This window comes from Nanorana parkeri, unplaced genomic scaffold (assembly GCF_000935625.1).
Source record: "Nanorana parkeri isolate BGI_ZX_2015 unplaced genomic scaffold, ASM93562v1 scaffold535, whole genome shotgun sequence".
Lineage (NCBI taxonomy): Eukaryota > Metazoa > Chordata > Amphibia > Anura > Dicroglossidae > Nanorana > Nanorana parkeri.
Window position 1 is genome coordinate 440,137 of NW_017306803.1, and position 18,774 is coordinate 458,910.

The 18,774-nt window shown below is 40.3% G+C and overlaps 1 protein-coding gene across 2 annotated transcripts in view; it reads right to left on the reverse strand.

The window, feature by feature from the left end:
- LOC108791224 (regulator of G-protein signaling 6) overlaps positions 1 to 18,774 on the reverse strand; it is a 267,130-nt gene that overhangs the window by 80,590 nt on the left and 167,766 nt on the right. For both annotated transcript variants that reach the window (XM_018561640.1, XM_018561639.1), the window contains exon 4: positions 1,134 to 1,184. In XM_018561640.1, the coding sequence (XP_018417142.1) occupies positions 1,134 to 1,184 (51 nt within the window). The remainder of the gene's footprint in view (positions 1 to 1,133; positions 1,185 to 18,774) is intronic.

Below are 18,774 nucleotides of genomic sequence, written 5' to 3' on the forward strand. Positions count from 1 at the left end.
CTGCATGCGAAGCCGTGCAGAGCGAAGCAAAGCAAAGTGTGTGAGCTGAGTGCAGTGAGATGATTGACAGCACCTTCAGCCAATCGGCTCGTCCGTAACAACCTGCCAGCTGTCGCATTGCGACGCGCTGGTTTATACGTGCGAGCCGATTGGCTGAAGTTGAAATTGTTCATCTCGGCACGCTCAGCTCCGCGAGCTCTCGCAAGCTGAGGTGCCGAGCAGAAAATTACATGACACACTGCTTGCAAAGGCAGCGCGCCCCCGCTCCGCGCTGCTTCGCGTGCAGTGTGTCACGGCCTTTAGAGCCTGTAATGTCCTGTGCACTTTGCCTGTGCTGCACTGAATTCTCAAGCTGTGTAATCAACCCTTCCCAGTTCACATCTCTGGACTAGAACCCCCCCCATGTTATGGAGATGAGGAAGGGATGTTCTGTATTTCAAACCTGGAGAAAGATGCCTAGAGTAGCAATGTTGCTTGTCTATAGTTGCAGTGAGTGAGCATTGTCAACCTACTGCAGGAATGTGTTACTGACAAACACCAGGAAAGAAAAAATTGAAAAAGAAAAAACAAACACAACTACCACATCTAAGAAATAGATAAGCTGCAATAGATTACATTTTTGTTCTTGGGCTAAATACACTTTGGAGGAAGAAGATCTGTATTGAAAACATTTGAACAGGGGCTTTGTGTGCATCAAGAAAGGTGCTCAAAATTTATAAAATGTGCTGTAATGCTAATGCTAATGCATTTTAGACCAGTGTTCACAAGACAATTGCTTCTGTGTTTAGATACTAAGAAAGCATCACCAGTAGTGATGGGCTCGGGCGTGTTCGCAGCTCCACGTGCCGAGCCCGCCAGGAAGCTGACAGCGCCAATCGCAGACACGGAGACATTTCCCGATCTCTGCAGCTGCGGACCGGGATAATGTCTCAGTACCTGTGATTGGCGCTGCGGCACTGTCAGCTTCCTGGCGGGCTCAGCATGTGGGGCTGCGAACACGCGCAAGCCCATCACTAATCACCAGGACCCACAGTCCAGGTCGTACCAAAATTAAGTACCCTCCACCTCCTTTTTTGCTTTGATCTATTTTCTCTTTTTTTTTTTTTCTTTGTTTTACACGGATGTTCAGTTACCTGGATCTTCAATGATGAGGCTCTTAATCAGCCACTGGACAATGTCGGCTCCTACAAGAGGAAAAAAACAAACAGTGTAGGTAATTGAGTGGAAATAGGAAGACAATATAAACTGAAAGCACATCTACATTGACTCAATTAAAGTAATGTAACCAATAACCAACTTGACTCCCCTGACCAGCTTATTATAACCCAGTTAAATGAGGTGGGGGATATGCTTGAGAGGAAAGATTAAAGTGAACATATTAGTAAAATTCATAGTTTACCATACCTCTGATCGCAGACTGCATTGAGAGAGAGAGAGTGTTGAAGCATTTGGTGTGTTAAGGGCTGATTTAAGAAGGAGGCAATGAACTTTGAACGGTTTTAATATTCTCCCACCACTGGATGATGATTTAAGACACCAGAGCACAATTCTAAAGCATTCACCCATATCTCGCAATCAGGGAAAAGTTGGTACACTCAAATGTCTATGGAGAAAGACCGTACTTAATTAGTGTGTATATTGGAATCTTATAGGGCTATGGTTGCCATATCCAGAAGGCTGAACTGAGATTAACACTATATATTGCCTCATGTTAGATAGACTTGATAGACATAGACATGGGACATGACCTGGCAGATATCCCTTATTTTGAGCACTCTGCAAAATGGGCAATGTAATATGTAATAATCTGGGCTGGATTTGAGATGCGACCATTTCAATGGCTTCCCGGGCAATCAGGAAGCCAGGTGGCATGTCATTTACCCACCACCCGCTTTTACCCAGGAAGCCGGCTCCATGCTAGCGGAAAACAGAGGTATCGGTACTTGGTATCGGCGAGTACCGAAAGCAAAGAATCAGTACTCGTACTCGATACCAAAAAAAACGGTATCAGTGCATCCCTAATCAGGGCCATTAGTTTTTCTTAAGTTGCAGCTGATCTCTCTAAAAAATATGGTTTCTGACCCTTTACCAGAAGTCAAAGGTACCTTGATTGATGGGTGAGGAATGCTTCCTACATGGTGCAGTAGTAGCTTCTTCCCAATTGCTCTGGGACACTCTTCAGAAAGAAGATTCTTTAGAAGCCCAGCTATCATCAGACATGCACTCTAACAGGCAGCTAATGCCATTGGGCCTCTATCACATGTCTCCAGCTGAGGCAAGGCCCAAGTAGAGATCCTTGTAGATACACATCTGCTCCAGGAGCAGAGAGAAAACCCTCTGAAAAGGTACCCAAAATATTTACCATCTCCACAAACCGTACCTCTGAAAAAAGACCTCACGGCTTGATTGGGTCAGAAAAAATACACATCTCAATGATTGTCCTTCCCACTCTGATTACTGAAACCTCCTTCACCATAACAGGCAAAAGCAGTCAACATACTGAGCTTAAAAAAAGGTAGAAATATGCTCAGGCAGGTTACAGCCTAGCAACAAACTCACTGATTCTCAGGCAGCTCTACATGAAAATATTCAGGCAAAACAAAATCTGATATTGAATATATTTGGATGAATCTAAATATGTGCAAATGACCAAAACACGACTCTTTGGCACTTCTTTATCAGGAGAGTAATTGGTCAGTCAGGCTGGAAACTGATGAACTGCTTGCTACTGTTCTACTGAGATAGTGCTGGTGCTGCGGGTTCTGTTCACACTTTGCCTAATGAATGAACATAAATACTCAGGCAAAAAAGGCATACATGTTTATGTAGCAATAGTTTAAGATAGACACAGTGGTCACACTGTATTTGCAGGTTCAACTTCCATCTTGTATTTATGGCCAGCATTTTACCAAATAAAACACTGCCAGTACATAGTACATATGTGAATTAACAACTGTATTGCTATCCTTTTATATGTGTCACATTCTAATGCACGATCTCCTTCCCCACTTCTTTTCTCTCATATATGTATCACATCTTAATTCAAGATCTCCTTCCTCATCTCGTTTCTCTCTTATTTGTTACTAAGAATATCTCTTTTATTTGGCTGTCAAGGACAGTACAATGAGGGTTCAATCAAAGCAAGGCCCAGCAGGTTTCTTCCTCTTTGGCTATAAAGTCTTGAGGGAGTGAGGAAGTATGAACAGCAAGAGTCCTTTATAGAAGGTAAAGTACAAGCTCTTTCAGGTCAACTGATGCAAGTTTTATTTCTGCCTCCTTTCTCTACTAAGGACTGCAGGCTACTGTGGTTTAAAGGACAAGCAAATACAGCCTGCTGATCGTATATACAATATCTATTTCACCCTGCAGCAAAATAAAAATATAAACAAACCTTTCTGTAACATTAGGTTATATACAATATACACTGCTGTTGGTTTATCCTTCATCTTTCTCTTTGAAATGACAAAATAGGTTTCTTTGTCACTCATTATAAAAATGATAGGGCCACAAGAGAAAAAAACATAGCATATTCCATTATGAAAAGGTACCTTATGTTATGCCTAATAACTACTGTATATGCCATTATGTACCTCATAACTGATATGGTAATCAATGAATCGATGAATAAGTCAAATAATGTTACAATTTGCAAATGAAAAGATTGTGATATTTATCAGTCTAATTAAAAGTAACATTTTTATCTTGGGAACTCTCTTTTTGTAAATAGTATTACCCCTAATTGGTATCATTCTTGTATCTATGCATTTGCCACTGCTTAGTACTGGTAATTTTTTGTATTTCTAAGTACATAAAGTAGACCTAAGGGCTCGTTCACACCATGTCTGTTGAGTTGCATTTTTCCTGCACACCACCGTACATGTATCGGGTAAACAGGGCACATTAGAAAACCATTGTTGTGAGCACATAGTCACAAATTATTCGATATATTTGAGTATATATTGATGACGGTGGAAAGGATGCACTAGTTTATCAATATTTGTTATATGCAGCATGGCATATACACTGGTTAAAAAATCATATGAGTGAATTAATTTCGCTTGGTACTTGCAGCTTATTTCATAACCCATATTAAGAGTGAGATACTTTGGGTTCGTGTGTGGCTTACCTGGGGAAGAGATGGCACCAGGATGCACTATGGGAAAAAGGCAAGCTGGTGGAGGCAGCCTGATCCTTTGGGCAATGTTCTGCTGGGAAACCTTGGGTCTTGTCATTCATGAGAATGTTACTTTGACATGTACCACTTACCTAAACATTGTTGATGACAAATGACACCACTATGGAAACAGTATTCCCTGATGGCAGTGGCCTCTTTCAGCAGGATGATGCGCCCTGCCGCACTGCAAAAATGGTTCAAGAATGGTTTGAGCAACACAACAATGAGTTTGAAGTGTTGACTTGGCCTCCAAATTCTCCAGATCTCAGTGCAATCAAGCATCTGTGGGGTGTGCTGGAAAAGCAAGTTCAATCCATGGAGGCCCCACCTCGCAACTTACAGGACTTAAAGGATCTGCTACTGACAACTTGATGCCAGATACCACAGCATACCTTCAAAGGTCTAGTGAAGTCCATGACTTGATAGGCCAGGGCTGTTTTTGTTTTGGTGGCAAAAGGGGGACCCCCCTTATGACTCATCATTTGATCTGGGTTCTACTAGGCGACACCACAGCTGTTGTATACATCAACCAATGGGGAGGCACTAGGAGTGTTGCAATGGTGATGGATGTAGTCTATCCAGTCCTGGGCAGAGTTTCATTTTCCAGGGAACTCAACGCTACACACCCAATAGTAGAATACTGGCAGGCACAGTTTTTTGTTTTTTTTTACAGTGTCTTGACCTGGGGGATTGGTCATTCATCCAGGAGTGTACTGGTACATCTGTTGGGAGATGCTGAATGTGAAACTATTAGCATGGTTCAACAAGAAGCTGTACAGGTTTGTTTCTAGGACATGGGACCAGACAGCAGAAGCAGCAGATGCTTTAGTGGTAGGGTGGGATCAATATACCCTGATCTATGCATTTCCAGTACTGAAACTTTCAACTCATCTTCAAAGGCTAGGGGATGAAACCACTGCAGTCATTCTCATAGCTCCAGATTGACCGTGGGTATTGCAGTGTATGGACCTTGTTCATCTGTTAGCCAACGCTAAAACACGTGCCTGTGTGTCTCCACAAATACACAGGCACGGCAGTGCATGCCACTCCCCTGATCCTCCCTTCCCTAAGCTAGTAAATGGACAGCTGCTGGAGACTGCTCTCTCCCTTATGATCTTGTACTCGACAGGACATTCAGGAAAGCAGGGCAGAGGATGGCTCCTCAGGGCCTGCAAGGGAAAAGAGCCATCCTTAAACGGGATATCGGGGCCAGCATTCAGGTGACCAACTGATTCTGCAAAGAACTAAAACTTTTAGGAGGCAGATGAGGCAGAATTTCACTCCAATCAGACAAATAATTAACAAGTGGTCAGGGACAGGTTTTATTCTCTCCTAAGCAGAGGGATAAATTTGACTGCCTGTGATATGAGGACATTATAAGCAGTAAACCTTTTTTCCTTATTAACGTTTTTTTCTGAAAATGCATTTGTGGTATGTTGGTGTCTATTTTAGGCACAAGTAGGACTCTTTAATGGAGTTCCTATAATCACTAAGAAAATTGCCAAGGTATGCAGAAATTATGCACCTATCCTATATTACAGTAAATTACTCAGCACTAAAAAAGCACTAATGGCTGGACTTCTACAGCCAACCTATGCAGGTTAATTTTGATTTGTGTAAGAAGATCAATATCTATCAAAAATGATTTAGACAAACCAGTCAATAACATTCAGAATTTCTAAGTACACCGTAATGTTATTCCCAGAATAGAAGCTGCTGGGTTAAGAGCAGACAACACTAGTTACAGCGTGGTCTATGAAAACATAGGTTCATTACTACACCACGGATGCATTGCTTAAACCTTTCAGTCCCCGTTGTGTATGAATATGTTCATATTTAATTTATGTATTACATACAAAAGTCATGGTGCTTGCTATAGATGGACTAGTGTAAAACCACCGGGCACAGAAAATCAACAGAATGAAGAGAAGCAATTGTATGACCGTGCTTTAAACGGGATTATAAATACTAATGTAGACAGACAACCGTTAAGAAACTACAGAATCAAACGGCAAACCTTTTTATTATATGTTATATGATCATTCTTGGATTAAAACATCATTGCAGAGAAATGTATTTTTAGCCTTGTTCTACCATAGTTGTAGCTTGCCATAATTCAAACAATGATTGGATCCAATTTATATTAAATGCATTGGGATTCTTTATCCCTGTTATTAGATCATATTAAATATAATTTAAATTATCAAAGGTCAATTTTAGGCAGCAAGCTAAATCAACTATTACTATTCAGTAAACACAGTGATTGTGTTAAAGTAAGAAAGTCCATTAGTTTACTTTTATCCGAGTTCTGGGTAATACCAGTATAAGCACATAAGGTCCATAGTGGGTCAGTTGGAGTGTACTTCTTGGTGCTGTCTAATTTCCTTCTGTCTGCTTTGTGGATCGCCAAACACCATAGGCGTAACTAGAACCTTCAGGACCCGGTGCAAGAAACCATGAAGGCCCCCGCATGGTTAACAGGAAGGCGGCCGAGGTCCCCAGCAAGCGCGGGACCTCAGGCAGCAGCTTGTTTAAAATTTTAGAGCGGTGTTCTGTCAAGAAAGTCGACCCAGTATCTGCGCTTATGTACAAACAGGATTAGCAAGGAAACCGGCATTTATTTACAAAGTATTGGTTTGTCATTAATTGTGACCGTTAATAATATACCATGCATGGCAGTGAATGGTGGATGGAATATAATTAACAGTCACAATTAACGATTTAAACAAAATAAATGCCTGTTTCCTCGATAATACTGGTCTGTGCGCAAGCGCAGATGCTGAGGTCGGCAAATTCGACTACGTTCGCGTTACACCGGTATCTGCGTTTAGTATTGGAGCATTTTCACGAGTATGAGTACTCGTGAAAATGCCCAGTATTAACACTGGTGTATACCTACTTAAAAATATAATGCATTGCTTTGACTTGTAGTACTACATAGTTGGAGCTATTCTGCATTGCTGTATAATCATCGTACAGCAATACAGAATGCCACCAGCTATGTGGGACTACAAGTCCCAGCAATACATTATAATAACAGTCAGTTATGCAGAATATCACCAGCACCCCACCGCCCCACACACACACACTATAATGCATTGCTGGGACTTGTAGTCCTACATAGTTGGAGCTATTCTGCATTGCTGTATAATCATCATACAGCAATGCAGAATACCACCAGCTATGCGGGACTACAAGTCCCAGCAATACATTATAATAAAAGTCAGCACTGCACACACACACTTATGGCCACGGTCGTGTTCCTCACCCGATTTGGATTTCGCGAACAGAAGCAAAATTATGCTGAACTCACTGTTCACAAACCGAATTGTTCGCGAACAGAGCGTTGGTGAACCGAGGTATTACTGTACATTTTCAAGACAGATTTTAATCCTATCAGTGGCTGTAAGAAACCAGACATTCTGTGAGTTGTAGAGAGCAAGAAGAGTGATCCAGACTCGCCAACAGTTGCATTGAAGGACAATCAGAAGAGTAGAAGAGTAGGAATGAGCTCAGGTTCAAATTGAACCTGAGCTGCTCCGAACATGTAAGAAAGCTCTTTCTGCTGCCGCCCAATCAGCTGTGGCTGGGGAAGTAGGCAAATGTGTGGGATGCTTTGATGCCATTGACCATATATGGCCACATGACTTTATTTGCTCAATGACTTGAACCTAATATGGACATGTGGCGATATAAGGTCAATAACATCAGCACAAGCATCCTGCCACTTTGTTTTTGTTCAGCTGCGGAGCAGAGATAGCCGCAGCCCACAGCTCATTGGGCGGGTTACCCCATGCCACTTCTGGGTTCAGAGGAGCTCAAGTTCTGATCACATTTTGATTGAAAACCTGAGCTGTTTAACTGGGAGAATATACTCCCTGCTTGCATCCCAAGTAGAGGTGCACCGAAATGAAAATTTCAAAACCCTAAACGAAACCTAACTGAAAAAAAGGCTGGCCGAATCTATTTTTAACTATTTCCCTAGAACCACAACAGTAAAGTAAATTTTTTAAATATTTAATAAGAATAAATAAATAAAAATAAAATATAAAAAAAAATTTAGGTTTATAAAAAATAAATACAAACAATATTTTTAAGAACTGTTAAAACCAGATATTGAAATATGTATGAACCTTAAATGATGATTGATTTTCTATATTTTAATCTATACAAGTTTGGAGATTCAGTTTTACTAGTTTACAATTGGTAATCAATCAGTAAGCCTGACAGGCAGACCTAAGTATAGTTGAAACAGTTGTTGGGAATGCCCAAAGAAGACTTGGCCTTTAAAATGAGTTTGAAGAATAAACCACATTACTCAGGACATAGACTATGATGCCCAAAATGGGATAGAAGGAGAACACATGACTCAGCTACTAAAAGTATGGCACTCCCTTATGCTAATCAGAGAGACTTTTAAGGTAAACATGACATAGGTTATTTTAAAGTAAAAGCATGGATAAAAGGATGAGGGATGACCCTTCAAGACACATTCACATTCACACACGGACACACACACTCACACTCATTCACTACAGATCCACACACACACACGCACAGTATCACAGACACGCCCACACGCCCACACTCACATTGAAATAGACAGACACCTGTTAGGATTATTTTTACTTACTAACTAAACACACGTTTCTTAAGCATCTTATAGATTTCTGCTGTAAGATATACTATATTTTGTAATCATCAAGCATCTTATAGACTCATTCTGTAAGATATACCATATCCTGTAATATTTTGTAACTTTAAATTAAACACATTCTGAACTTTATACAACAACGGAAACAATCATCTATTATTGAACTTTTCCACCCTATGCTTCGAGAAAAAGAATATGACATAAAAAAAATCATATTTCGTGTCATTTTCTTACAAGAACATTGAAAAAGTTAGAGAAAAACATTTTCTAACTTATTCAAATTTGTTTACAATATTATATTTTTATACGGTTTTTTTATATTTTATTTTTATTAATTTATGTTTATAAAATATTTTTAATTTGTACTTTACTGTTGGGGGCTCTCGGGAAAAATCAGGGGTCTTTACAGACCCCTGCTCTTTCCCTTTTTAAAATAGAAACACAGAGTCCTCATTTTTTTTTCAGCAGCATCTGTTATAAATGAACAGGAATCCTCTATACTGAGTGTTTCTGTTCATTCCTGACTTGTGGACAGAGTGTGTTTCCTATATCCACAATCATGAATGAACAGGAGGTGATGTAGATCACTTCTCATTAATTCATAATTGAGGACACCGTAAACATACCATGTCCTCAATTGTTTACAAACACTCAGCGATCACTGAGTGTTTGTACCCGCTCTCCATTCTGGATCTGCTGGCTGGCCTCCTGTGACAGCTTTGAGAGCTGTCTCCGCTCCAACACTGCTGCTCTCCTGAACTGTTACAGGAGGCTGAGTGGTGTGGGAGGATGGGAGGAGAGACGCCGGCCGCTCACGGTGCTCTTCTCCCGCACTGCTTGGCCTCCTGTGACAGTTTCTCTCCTCCCTGCTGGGACACAGAGCAGAGCCCAGCAGTGAGGAGAGAAAGCAGATGCAACGCTATTTCCGCCAAAAAATGGCACTTTCAGCATTTTGCCAAAAGCGCCATTTTCAGCCGATATGTTTTTGCGGCCGAAATATCGGTGCATCCCTAATCTCAAGGTTTCATTTTCAATTCTGATTGGTGTGTTCCTTTTAATTATATGCAAGATAAATCAATGATGTTTTAAACAATGCAGATTTAGAACTGTGGGACCTAAAGGGCCTGGTATGGCTTTTGGGGGGAACCCCACACACTTTTTTTTCCTATTTTTAACTTGGGGGGGGGGGGCGCTCCCAGGGTCCCTCCTAACATTCCTACCAGACCTAAAGGGTCTAAGGGTCTGGTATAAATTGGGGGGAACTTCACGATTTTTTTTTCTCTTCTGCAGACTGGAAAAAAAAAATCTTTGCTGCAACAAAAATTCGTCCAGAAATGAATTTTCATATATACTACTGCTAACGAATTTCGTCCGAATCCCGAAAGAAATTGACTTTGAGATCCGAAAAACAAAATAACAGAAAATCCGAATGAAAACGAAACAAATTTTTTGCCGGTCCACATGTCTAATAATCAAGTTCAGACTACAAAAAATGTAATTCCATCCCACATTTATATTTTTGTTTAGGATAAAGGTGTTTTGGTCTGTGTCCCTACAAGGCACAGTTCCTCCTTTCTCATACTGTACAGAAAATAAAACTGCATCAAAGAGCAATACTAACTTCATAGAGGTTCTAACCCAAATTGTCATATGTTGGCAGCACAGCTATCTTTAAATACTTACTACATACTTAGCATGCAGAACAGTAGAAGCACAGCACCATAAAGTATACCACAGTAAATTGCTGACATTTTGGGGCCTCAGAGGGTCCTTTTGCTCAGGTGAACTTAAACTATCTCTGAACCCCGACCCTGGTGATTATTCAACATTGATGATTTATTATGATATCTATACTTATGGATGCTGTGCTTTAAGTGTTCTGCATATTGTGGACGCAGTAAATTTCTTACAAAAGGATGCTTGTGCTGAAGACGTTTGTCAATTCTAATTGGATTTTGGAAGGTGATTTCCATCGTTGCTTCCAGCACCAATTGCAGTCATTTGTTATGTATATAGTTATACACTGGGAATATTTACTCTGTGAGAGGTTCTAAAAAAGTTATTTATTTGCTGTTGTTTTCCCCATTGTACAGATTTCTACTCACTTTCTGAGTGGTTACTAAATATAAGATAATTGCTGCAATGCACAGTGAACAATGCAAGAAGCATGGTACACATATGGGTTAAAAGTAAAAAACAATAATAAAGCTATGTGGAATAATATTAATCGATGGTTACTAAGATTTGATTTATAGTTCATCTATAAGGTTAAGTGTAAGTACATTTGTTTGGTAATTAGTCTTTGGATGTATGACAAAATGTAGGTACTATTTTCAAAAGAACATGTGAGATAAGTATTGATTCTAAGATGAAGCGGTTTATAGAAGGCCTTTCAAACACACTAAAGCATCCAACCAGGCACCCGAGGGAAGCATTTCCAAGTGGCAAAGTAGGAATTCAAGTTGTGATCCTGGAGAATGTGGCCTCAGGAGAAACAATTCTACAACAGAGATAGTAGCCTAATTTATTAACCTCCCAGCAGTGGGGATATCTAAGCAGCATGTAGAATCTTTTGGCAGAAATATTAGCAATATAACAGGTCATAAATGAGCCTGAGGTTTTCAGATTCTATTTTTGCTAGGTGTTAATTATCATTGAAAATATTTACATTGGAATTCATGTTGTAGACGCTCTTTAGAATTCTGTTGCACCCTTGTGGATGTTTGTAACAGATCCATGAAGGAAGCAGATGCATGAATTTGTCACATGGAGGCCACTGCTAAGGCAATAGAATATGCCCACTGTCATCTGCTGTGAATCACAAGGAAGGTGGACCTGATGGAGAAGATGGAGAAGTAGCCTCTTACCATCTCCATCAGACTTTGTTGTCGGAGTTCAGCCCCTCATCATTCATTGCTTGGAAGCGGTTTTAATGCATCCAAGCAACCACAGTCAGAGGCTGTGTTGGAGGAATTGCTATATTTCCTGTCTGGTTGCCCCCAGGAGAGGAAGTGAGCGGAAATCTCTTAACAGCAGCCAGTGGTAGACCGGGGAGAGGGAGAGGGGGGGAGGTTGGTGTCAGCGTTCTGCACTGGTAACTTAGACAGGGTCCTTGTTTGGCATAAAGCGATATGTAAAGTGGCAGCAGTGTGTTGCTGAATACTGACTTATTGTTTGTGTTCCAGCACCTGGCACTGAAGGAGTCCAGAACTGTCAGGTGGAGTGATGTCTGCCCGATAATAGAACTATAGTCCTGACCCGACTGGAAGAGAGAGAGCTGGGCGTGGCAGAGTGTTTTCAGATACGTTTTACAGTTTTCAATGAGCACCCTCGACCAACATAATGGAGAAATGAGGATATAAAAGATTCTTACAACATCAGTTACATCGCTGTCCTGGCTTAGATGATCAGTTTAACTGGACATTAAAAGTGGAGTTACCCTTTAACCATTTCTGTTAAAGCATTTTTTGTTTGTTTTTCTTTCAATTTGTGCACACCTTACCAAACCTGATTTCAGTCAAAAAGTACGATAAAATACATTTTAGTGCACACACACACATAATATGGTATCCAATTGTTTGGTAAAATATGAAAGCTGAGATTGCGCTAGTTAAAAAGATACCAAACATGTCTAGCCTTAAACCTGCACGTGCCTGTGAAATGGTAGTAAAAGCTTTTACTTCCATTTGAAGTTAAATGTGAATGATAGTCCTAGTATTATTGCTCTCACTCGTGATACCTAATATGTGTGGTGCAACTGTAGGTTTCACACACAGATGCGCCCAAAACTCACGCATCTCTGAACTCTGTTGGATGCGTGAGTTTCTGGCTATGTGTACTGGTTCCCTCCTCTGACCTCTACATCACTACAGGACTGAGCAGCAAGACATTAGTCAGATGAGAGGAGTGGGAAAGGACAGAGGCATCTGATTCTTATAGAAGTCTGAATGCTAAAGAGTCTCATGGAGGCTGCACAGTAGAGGACTTTCATGGCCACTTTTTTTAGAGACTGAGAGGGTCTTTTTACTATTTATATTTACAATATATTCTAACTTAGAACCAAGGTATGAACTTTATGTTGCCTCTCCAACCTTGATGCACGGTTTGGAGTAACATGAGTAAGTACAACCCTAGGCCTTTAACAATGCTTGTCATCTTAACACTATTTTGTAAAGTGCTGTTTCAGTTTCACCAGTGCAACCTCATCTCTAAACACAGCAATCTTTAGTAACAATGACACCAACACTTTACGTAGTTGCAAAGTCCAGTAACTTCACAGTCCAATAATTCAAAGTCAAGGACTTTAAATCATTGCAACGATAAGGAATAACATGCATGTTAACAACAGACTGGAGACTCAGGGCATTAAGATAGTTGGCAACCACTTCCACAGAGCCCACTCTCTCAGACAATTATTATGTTAATCATGGGAACTTTGCCAGCTCTATTGCTTACTGCCTCACAGTATCCCGCAATTAGCAGCTGACAGGCTGTCTGGTGTTGTGCCAAAATAAGCTCCACACAAATGCCTATATATTGTCACCACCTGTGGCACCAGAGCATACACTATGCTCTTCACCACTCTGCACCTGGCTAGCAAATGGCACCAAATATATGTATCACACACTTTGTGATGTTATCAATGCATACATGGTGCTACTTTTGAGAGAGAAAGCCCACTTTACACAGGTACTCTAGGCCAATAAACGCCAATGAAAACAATAAAACAGCATGCTTATTAAAGTAAGGCTCATCCTAAAAGTGCAGTGACAGAGGTTTCATACATTAAATTCTATGATCAGTATTAAATAGACAGTTGTGAACCTTAGCACAATAGTTAGAAGGAAACCTTTTGTTCCTGTAATCCCAGGGGCTGGCAGTACCTTGGCGTGTGCCAGTAACACTGTCACCGTCATCATGTTCAGAGGTGCGAACTCTCTGATATTTAGCCAGTTTAAATTACAGAAATGTTAATGCAGTATGAATAAAAATGATATTAGGTCTTTACTGCATTACGTTGAAAAAAGAATTAAAGTTAGAGCAGATCCTATAAATAGTGCAAAGCATTTACAGAATTAAAAAAGGCTACACAAAGATGTAAAAATTGTAATTAAAATCAAGTTAAAATAAAAACGAATACTGAAAGAAGGGAACGGCCAATAAGATATATTTGAAATAAAAACTCAGGGCAGCAAGTGAAGTCAAGTCAGTGAAACACTGGCCCTATGACATCAAACTGCAATAGCACTTAAAGGGTATTTAAACCCATGCAGATTTTTTTGCATATATCTACTGCTAGCAAGCAGTAGATATATGCAAAAACATAAAAAAAAGTTACCAAACAGGTTTAAATTTACCTGTGTCTCTGCTGCTGAAGATTCTCGGGCGGCCGCAAAAGATCATGGGGCAGGGGCATGAGCAGTACAGATCTTCAGCCGGGAAACAAGGAGAGACACAAGGTAAGTCAATGCAGGCAGCCCAGCAGCGTGCACCGCCACAGACTCCGTGGGACACAGAGGACGCAGCAGTCAGCACTGCATCAAAAATCGGCACCAGCGCTGAAGGGACTCCTGAAAACTACAGGAAAGAAGAAGATGATCGGATCAAGAGGCATAATTTAAGGATTTATGGTAAGTCCTTACACCAGCTGGGGGGGGGTGTAATTTTTTTTAACTTTAATGTCACTTTAAGGAGTGCTTAATGGTGGCCAAAATAACCTATGATAATACTGAGGATACCCTTTAGCATTTGCAGTAAGTGCGACTTTGTGCCCTTGAAGTGCAGTTGTATCTTGATGAAGCAGGGTCACTAACTGTCCAGAACTGAACCTCTGAATTTACCATCATACTGAGTTTTATGTTGGGTGTTGCCTTCAGATTCAGAAAGTTCTCATATGTGCTTCTAAGATGCATTGTAGCCTGGCATCTGAGCCTCTAAACCGGATAAATAGATGAGCCTGACAAATGAGATGAAGGAGACAAAATTGACATTGAAAGACAATACCAAAAACAGGACAGATGAAAGACAAGACTGCCAGACCACTCTGAAAAGGGAAAGGAAGGGAAGATCAGGGTGACTAGGAAGGAAAGGATGAAGAAAAGCAACAGGCAAAAAAAGATGCAACAACAAAAAGGTCACGGCATAACAAAACTAACATATAGAATTATAGGACATATGGAAAAGACAACTGTGCATGGCCCTGTCTGTAGTTCAGCTTTACATTTCATGAAAGGCAGACATCTGCATGTGTCTAAAATATATTTGAGGATAGCTGAAAGGTAAGGCTTTATCGAGATAACTGCAAACAAAGCATAAATTAAAATCAAACTGTGCTATTACTGCTATAAATTTCAGAAATCATGTACTCTGCATCTTACAGAACAAGAACATGTTGGTTTAGAAACAGACTGATAATACCAAATTATAGTTCTCATGTCAAAGCTATGTGCTCCTGCTGCAGCATGAATAACAGATGATTTTAGAAAAGAATATTACTTGTATCCCTGGTTTCTGATCAAATTGACAGCAAACACTTAATAATGGATGTGGCCGCAAGTCCAACACAGAACCATAATTTCATTACATAGAGTTTGAATGTGTATTTTGTTATCTATTCATCAAGTACACAGGGAACTCTTAAAATGTTAAAGGAGAACTATGAGGTGAGTGCTTTTCACTCACCTCAATCGGGATCCACTTCAGCTGCGGCGTCTCAGTATACCGCGAGCTACAGCTCGCAGTATACAGAGCCTAGGGTGACGGTAGGACGCTAGTTTGTGTCCTCCAGTTACCCTAAGGAGAACTATGGGGAAAAGCCTTAACCCCATAGTTCTCCTTTAATACTGACGTAACTAGAAACCCATGTGATCATTGTGGCAGCCCCAGCCACTAGCCTGCAGTCACCCTCCTGCCTGAGAAGAACAAGCAAGAACAAGAATATAGGCAAGTGCTAGCAAAATCACTGCTGTATTGAGATTCTCCCATGATTACAGAAGAGTAATATCGCTAAGTTTTCAACAATTCAGAAAAGTGGTCTGTCAGAGCTAGTATCTGCTCAGGCAATGGGAATGGGGAGGGGGGGCGTCTATGCGTCTATGTATATACTTTACTATAAAGGAGTGAATGTATTTTGGTTCAGTGTGAAAGCCAGCTTTAGTTTGCAATTGAGAGAATGAAGGTATTCAAAATTTTCTGCCAATTGGTCAGTCTACAATATTTTCTAAATGTTGCCAAATACAAGCTGACCCTGCCAGATTATCGTACCAACAGCACATTTAATACATGTTTTTAAAATAAGACTGTACTTGCTACCCATATTGTAGTTCATGCAGTTCACAATGTGGTTCCCTTTCATCCAAATTGATTTCTTATTGAAATTCGCAATTCGCAAAGAGAAGTGTAATTTCAGGGGGGTTTTTTCTTTCATAGATCCCATTTCAGAAACTTACTGATATGCTGAACTGACACTGGTAAATTTTAGGGGTGTTGCTAGGATCGTGAAAGACCTAGCAACACTAAAGGGACCAATTATGTGGTATGTGGGTGTGATCAAACAGTTGAAGGGGCTTAAAGGGGGTATGGTTATATAAAACCTGAGCCTACACTGCTTTGAGTCAAGAATAAATAACACACAGAGTGGGGGGCAGGAGTGCCTTATGCACAGAGTGTAAAGGTCAGAAGTAAGTAACTCACATTGTGACAGGGTCAGGAGTAATTACCGAACAGAGTGCAGTAGTCAGGAGTAAATAACACAGAGCGCAGAGGTCAGGCGTAAGTAAAGTACAGGGTGGAGAGTTCAAGAATAAGTAACACACAGAATAAAGGGGTCAGGAGTATGCAATGCACAGATTGCAGACGTTAGGAGTAAGTAATGCACAGAGTGCAGGGCTCAGAAGTGTGTAAAGCATAGGATGGAGAGCTCAGGTGCAGGTAAGTAATGTACAAAGCATACCCTTATAAACAGCCGTTTCTTCTGTTTAAACTAAAGGATGCCTTATTTCTAGAAAAAGAGGAACTTTGTGCAAAATCCACTTGGGGGTGTTAGTGGTATTAGGTAAGGATAGTTACTTAGGCCCAATACTGTTTAACCTTTTTATTAACGATATTGAGGTTGATTTAAGTAGTTTATTATAAAAAATAATTTCAGTGTTTGCTGATGATACCAAAATATCATCTTGAGTACGCAGTTCAGTTTGGGTCATCAATGCACAGGAAGGATGTCCTTGAACTTGAGTCCAGAGAAGAGCAACCAAATAATAAGGGGGCTGGAGAACCTAAACTACAAGGACATATTACAAAAATTGCACTTACTCACTTGGAGAAGAGGCATCTAACAGGGGATTTAAATGTAATGTACAAATGATAAAATAAGTAATAAACTGTGTAGTCTGAGGTCCCTAAATAAGATACTGGAGGAAAAGAGGTTCCGTCTCAAACTATGCTGAGGATTCTTTTCTGTTAGAGAAGTAAAATTGTAAAACTCCCTTCCCCAGGTAGTGGTATCAGCTGAGAGTATATAAACATTCAAAAAACTTGTAGATGCCTTCCTTAGTGAAAACAATTTACAAGGTATCGGAATCATTAGAGACTGTTACACATGTATAAACACTCACACATACATGCACACACACACACTGAACTGGATAGAACTGAGTCTTTCTTCAACCTTTACAACTATGTAACTAATCCCAGGGAACGCTAGATGTTAGGCACGAGGGGGAAACCCAAGGGTACAAAGTTTGTGTGAAGGTTACCAAAACTGCAATAGATAGGAATTAAATATTGGAAGAGAAATTAAATATTGGAAGAGAAATTAAACAAGTGTAATGAAGCACGATGAAGGGCTCCCAATAAAGTCTGGTTGACCTCCATTGCTAGTACTTTGAGCAGTATGAGGGATAAAGTCTAGTGGCTATCAAATACTTATGGCACATTGCAAAAGGTAGTCCAGCAGAAGACTGCAGGTGTAAGCACAATAAGGAATTAGCATAGTCTCTTGCCATGGAGATTCTTTATTTATACAAATGAATTTGCAAACACAAAAATCACATGCTGGGCTATCACAGTTTTAAAGGATAATCATCACGACAAAGGCCAAATCCGCCTAAGCCTCTTAAACCCCATTATTGGTGTCAGTAATTCTGTGAGTGGTGGTGAATCTAGTATGGCTAGTGTGAAAACTACTTGATCTCTGTGAGTTGGTTGAAACATGAAGTTTGATACAGAAAGTAACATATACATTCTTATACACTTTGCTTTATTAATCACAGACTTATCAGTCTCTGTCTTACCAGATTCCTAGTAGTATACTACAGATACTTGAAGTAAAGCACTGTGGGGTGATAGACAATCCTTAGTATATGTAAATATGCTTTCTTATTAGGCGTGATCCATAGCAACATAAATATTCTGTTACCCTCTGCTTCTTTAGTCAGAGACACTGTCCTCAGTAGTCTGTTACACCACCTTTTTCCTAATATACTGTAGGCATCTCAAGTAAAGCACTGTCTGTTCATGGACAATTATTAATACGTGGAAGAATGTATACTTATTAGATGCGGTTGTCAATTAGAGGATTGCATCAACATCTAAGGTGTTTTGGAGATGTTCGGTTCACTAAGGTCATCTCTATGATACATGTGGTACCTCACAGGTTATGGATATACATCCTGCTTTTTAAGTCCCCTCCTATCCCTTTTGAGGAGCTGGATAAGGGTTGTGACTACACAGTATTAACACACATCATTTTAGAAACACATAAGCTTACAGCAACTCCTGATGAAGCAGATCCAAGTGGTATTAGAAACACATGAGGGTCTATTCACTAAGCTGCCGAGGGCAGCCGAGTGAACAACCGACCCCAAGTGAAGTGAGCCGAACACTGTTCGGCTATTCACTTCAGGCTGGTACGGCTGATTTCAGCTGTACATCGGCTTGCTTCACATGG